Source organism: Diachasma alloeum, unplaced genomic scaffold, assembly GCF_001412515.2.
Source record: "Diachasma alloeum isolate Michigan unplaced genomic scaffold, Dall2.0 Dall_scaffold_00430, whole genome shotgun sequence".
Taxonomy (NCBI): Eukaryota; Metazoa; Arthropoda; class Insecta; order Hymenoptera; family Braconidae; genus Diachasma; species Diachasma alloeum.
In genome coordinates, this window is record NW_021680569.1 from 382,003 (window position 1) to 387,283 (window position 5,281).

At 42.4% G+C, this 5,281-nt stretch overlaps 1 protein-coding gene across 1 annotated transcript; it reads right to left on the reverse strand.

Moving 5' to 3' along the window:
• Positions 1-564: 564 nt before the first annotated feature.
• LOC107042172 (transcription factor SOX-14-like) lies at positions 565-4,618 on the reverse strand. Its single transcript, XM_015263084.1, has 2 exons — positions 4,416-4,618; positions 565-1,405 (listed from the first exon to the last, which is right to left on the reverse strand). The coding sequence occupies exons 1-2, from the start codon at positions 4,616-4,618 to the stop codon at positions 565-567; spliced, it is 1,044 nt and encodes a 347-aa protein (XP_015118570.1).
• Between the last annotated feature and the right edge of the window lie 663 nt (positions 4,619-5,281).

Sequence of the window (5,281 nt, forward strand, 5' to 3'; positions counted from 1 at the left end):
TCGAAGTTTCAATCAATTGCAATATTCATATTTTAATAAAAATTCAAGTGAATTGAGGAATTCTCGTCTTCCTGCCGTCCAAAAATTCGAAATTCATCAAATTTCCATTGAAATCTAAACTGTCATGATGTTTTCCCCCGAAACAATGTCCCAAATTCAATATCCCAAAAACGCCTACTAAACCCTCCCCGAAATTTCACCAAAAAAAGTTTCTCCGCTCCCGAAATCTCCGCAACTCCGAGAAACCAGCCTTCCCGCGGAAAATTCTAGAAACACTGGCCGATTCACCCCTCCAGCCGCCAAAAAATCCCGCATCCCCAGACCGACTCGAACAAAATAAATTGCATTACCCCTTACCTCGCCGCCCCTCGGCCCTCAAAATTATCGTTCATCATCGGCAACTTCCACTTGCCCATTCAAACTGCTGCTGGTAGCCGTGAAATTGGCCGGACGGTTAATTGGCGAGAGAATCGGTTCGACTCTCCACCAATCTGGCGGCGTTGTCCAGCAGCTGGAAACGAGGTTCCCCCGAAAATTGATATCTGGGAGAACCGGAAGTGGTCTTCAAATAACATGGCTGCGAGTGGCTGTGATAGTCGGTGAGCACGACGAAGCCGGCGACGAGGAAGACGACGTTAAGCTCTGAACAGAGAATGAGTTGTCACTGGTGGTTGGTGTTGTCTCCTTGCGCTCTGGCGTCGGCGAGACGGAGGGGTAGACCTTCTCCTTGACTTTATCAGTCTTCTCGACTGGCACGACGGATATCGAGGGATAGATAGTCATGCTTGTCTGTTCACTAGTCTTATTTCGATAGTAGAGGTCGTCAGCGGCGGCTTCCGCCGTCCGTCGTTCCTCGTCGAACGAATGCCCGAACGATTCGTTATCGGAGCTGATTTTGCTGAGGTTCTGGGGGAGGTAGGACTGCCTTTTGACGGCGTCTTTGCTCAGTGGAGGACTGGGGGGCGAGGGACAGCTGCAGTTGCCCTGGACGCAGGACGTCGGCGAGGCTGTCGTCAGCCGGGGCCAGCCGGCGGTCACCTGGTGGTGATTGCTGTAGAAGGAACTCGCTGACCCGTAGATCGCCTGGAACGTCAGGTCCGCCGCGAGCTTGCCACCGCTCAGACTGTCTCCCCCGAGCTTGTGCTGAATCGCCGGGTAGAGGGAGTACGGAAAGGAGGGGAAGAACCTGGGGATCTTCAGGTCGTCGTGGCTGAGGAGGTGATGGTGGTGGGCCGGCGGGAGGGACGGCGGGAGGAGACCTCTCGATATGCCCCCGAGGGAGTCGTTGTGCGGAGACAGCAGCGGGGAGAGACTGAAGCCAAATTTGTTCTCCTTTTTTAGGAGCGACTTCGGCTTTCTTCGCGGACGATATTTGTAGTCCGGGTGCTCCTTCATGTGGAGGGTTCTGCAAGAAATCATTGTAACTGGGGTTAACAGTGGTATTATTGTGCTGGGGTATTATTGGGAACGGCGATGGGAGAAGGGCGCGAATGCTGGTCGGAGACAGAAGTTTTCGGGGGATTTCAGCGAATGAAATTCTGCAAAGTGACTCGTTTTTGGTTTTTAGGCTGGATACTTTGTGGTCCTTCGGGTGGAGGGTTTACACGCTTCTCGAGATTTATCTAGACCAGGAACAATATTTTTGAGGTGGAAAATTATTTTATTCTAGTGCATTTCAGGCTTGAAATTGAGGATTGTATTATTGGAATTGCAAAATCTTTTTTCGAAGGTTTTTTTCGAAACAGACTTAAAGAATATATTCAGGATTTAGGAAATTATTTTGTTTGAGAGCAGTTCATCCTCAAAATTGAGGAGATCATTATTAGAATTGATGACTCTGCCACCTGAAAAATTGATGAAGCAAGAAAATTTGTCTTATTTTTCAATAAACTGAGGAATTTAAGTGAATAAAAATCCTTTGATCTACATCTCAGAAATTTCTGATCTAAAATCCCTCGTCTTCTCTTCAATTCTGAATGAAATTTTAACTAAACAACATCTCTTCAATACTCATCTAGAAGACGGAAAAACTTCCACTTCCAAACTTTTTTTTTATTGATTTCAGAAGAACGTTATCAAATATTGAATAAAAACGAATTTTCCATGAAATTTTTCCGGTTTTTTAACTAAAAAATACTCAAAAGTATCAGTTTCCTCAAGACTTATCTACACTTTAAGTTAAAATGTCAGAAAAAAATCGAATTTAGGACCTTTTTTCGAAGGTTTTTTTCGAAACAGACTTAAAGAATATATTCAGGATTTAGGAAATTATTTTGTTTGAGAGCAGTTCATCCTCAAAATTGAGGAGATCATTATTAGAATTGATGACTCTGCCATCTGAAAAATTGATGAAGCAAGAAAATTTGTCTTATTTTTCAATAAACCGAGGAATTTAAGTGAATAAAAACCCTTTGATCTACATCTCAGAAATTTCTGATCTAAAATCCCTCGTCTTCTCTTCAATTCTGAATGAAATTTTAACTAAACAACATCTCTTCAATACTCATCTAGAAGACGGAAAAACTTCCACTTCCAAACTTTTTTTTTATTGATTTCAGAAGAACGTTATCAAATATTGAATAAAAACGAATTTTCCATGAAATTTTTCCGGTTTTTTAACTAAAAAATACTCAAAAGTATCAGTTTCCTCAAGACTTATCTACACTTTAAGTTAAAATGTCAGAAAAAAATCCAATTTAGGACCTTTTTTCGAAGGTTTTTTTCGAAACAGACTTAAAGGATATATTCAGGATTTAGGAAATTATTTTGTTTGAGAGCAGTTCATCCTCAAAATTGAGGAAATCATTATTAGAATTAATGACTCTGCCACCTGAAAAATTGATGAAGCAAGAAAATTTGTCTTATTTTTCAATAAACCGAGGAATTTAAGTGAATAAAAACCCTTTGATCTACATCTCAGAAATTTCTGATCTAAAATCCCTCGTCTTCTCTTCAATTCTGAATGAAATTTTAACTAAACAACATCTCTTCAATACTCATCTAGAAGACGGAAAAACTTCCACTTCCAAACTTTTTTTTTATTGATTTCAGAAGAACGTTATCAAATATTGAATAAAAACGAATTTTCCATGAAATTTTTCCGGTTTTTTAACTAAAAAATACTCAAAAGTATCAGTTTCCTCAAGACTTATCTACACTTTAAGTTAAAATGTCAGAAAAAAATCGAATTTAGGACCTTTTTTCGAAGGTTTTTTTCGAAACAGACTTAAAGAATATATTCAGGATTTAGGAAATTATTTTGTTTGAGAGCAGTTCATCCTCAAAATTGAGGAGATCATTATTAGAATTGATGACTCTGCCATCTGAAAAATTGATGAAGCAAGAAAATTTGTCTTATTTTTCAATAAACCGAGGAATTTAAGTGAATAAAAACCCTTTGATCTACATCTCAGAAATTTCTGATCTAAAATCCCTCGTCTTCTCTTCAATTCTGAATGAAATTTTAACTAAACAACATCTCTTCAATACTCATCTAGAAGACGGAAAAACTTCCACTTCCAAACTTTTTTTTTATTGATTTCAGAAGAACGTTATCAAATATTGAATAAAAACGAATTTTCCATGAAATTTTTCCGGTTTTTTAACTAAAAAATACTCAAAAGTATCAGTTTCCTCAAGACTTATCTACACTTTAAGTTAAAATGGCAGAAAAAAATTCAATTTACGAGGATTTTTGACTGTTCAAACAATCACACGCGCAAACTTTCGTTTTTAAGTCAATTACACATAAACTTAAAACCACTTTTCCCCCCTAAATTCCCCTAAATCGAGTCCTCCACTCTGAACGCTTCTCTACTTTCACCTTCCCATCAATCCCACCCCCACATCAATAACTGGCCGAGTGATTTTTATTCGGCTGCAGTTAACACCTGAAAAATAATACAGCAACAATAACCATGCAGAACTCGTCCACCGTCATAGAGCATTTGAATAACCGAGAAGAGCATCATGGAAACGGCCAGCAGCGTATAGGTGGCCGGGCGTTGTACGGGGGTTGAGAGGGTCGCGCACACTGAGCCCCCGTAGCGGGGAGCAAATCCTTTTAAATCCACACAATTGCGACAATGGAGCTTTATTTGTTATCTCGAGGGCCACATTGTGAGTTGCCGTGAACGAACGGACAGATTACGTTAAGCCAGTGACAGCGGGGCTTCAACGGAACGCCCGGTTTTCTATACTATACTCTCTATACAGATATAATGTACTGTTACACGCCAGCCTGTTCCACCGCCAACGACTTATCATCCCGCTTTTTATTTTTACGATCTCGCTCCACATAAAAATAGATTTCACATAATTCCGGGGACAGGGGGCGACTAAAGAGCGTTTTGTCTTTTTTTATTCGAATACTTGGAACGGATTTCACCGAATTTATGGGGCTGGGGGTGACGTACCTCAAGCGCTTGGCCTCGTCGATGAAGGGCCTCTTGTCGGACTCACTCAGCAGCTTCCACTCGGCCCCCAGTCGCTTCGATATCTCGGAATTGTGCATCTTCGGGTTCTCTTGGGCCATCTTTCGACGCTGACCCCGGGACCACACCATGAACGCGTTCATCGGGCGCTTTATGTGCTCGTTGTGCAGAGCTTTCGATGACATCTTTCGATTATTCAGTCTTTTACTCGATTAATCAACCCTCTCTCGCAGGAAACTCCTTCACCGGATGCCACTGCACACGTCGCGGCACATGATCACAGGTAAATTCAACTTGTTCACGGCTTTTTTTTTATTATTCACTTCACACTCTCACAAAATTCAGCCACAAGGTTGGGGGATTGTTTACATTATTTAAGGGTGAAATTGGTTTAGTGCCTCGTCGCGGCAATTCGCCACGGGAGAAGGAGCAGACGTGGTGCTTCACCCGTTGACGTATTACAAAGTGACAAAGTATGTTACACTGCCAGGTCGAATTGTGGTTGGAGTCTACTGTGCACCCCACACAGCCGTGGTTTTCGGGTTTGTCTCAGCACTGAGGGAGATGAAGAAAGATGGACAAAGGGTGGGGGGGGAGGGGGAGGCGGTGGATGAAAAAGGGGGATAAAAAACAAGCGTGGTGAGGCGCCGTGGGGTAAGCACTTGGTGGGAAAGACCAGCCAACCGGACCGCTCGGTTGGCTCCCACCACAAAACCAGGGCTACTATTGGCTCTTTCCGAGACATGGCGTCCGATATATTACGACTGCGAAGTAGTAGGCGCAGCAACAGGTGGGAGGCTTATCGCTCTCTGTTGGCATTGACAAACCCCCCCCCCCCCCCCCCCCCC

Excerpts from the sequence above, each read along its gene's own strand:
- LOC107042172 (XM_015263084.1), bottom strand. The coding sequence starts at position 4,618 with ATGTCATCGAAAGCTCTGCACAACGAGCACATAAAGCGCCCGATGAAC. Across the intron at positions 1,406-4,415 it reads GACGAGGCCAAGCGCTTGAG|AACCCTCCACATGAAGGAGC; the intron begins GTACGTCACCCC and ends GATTTCTTGCAG.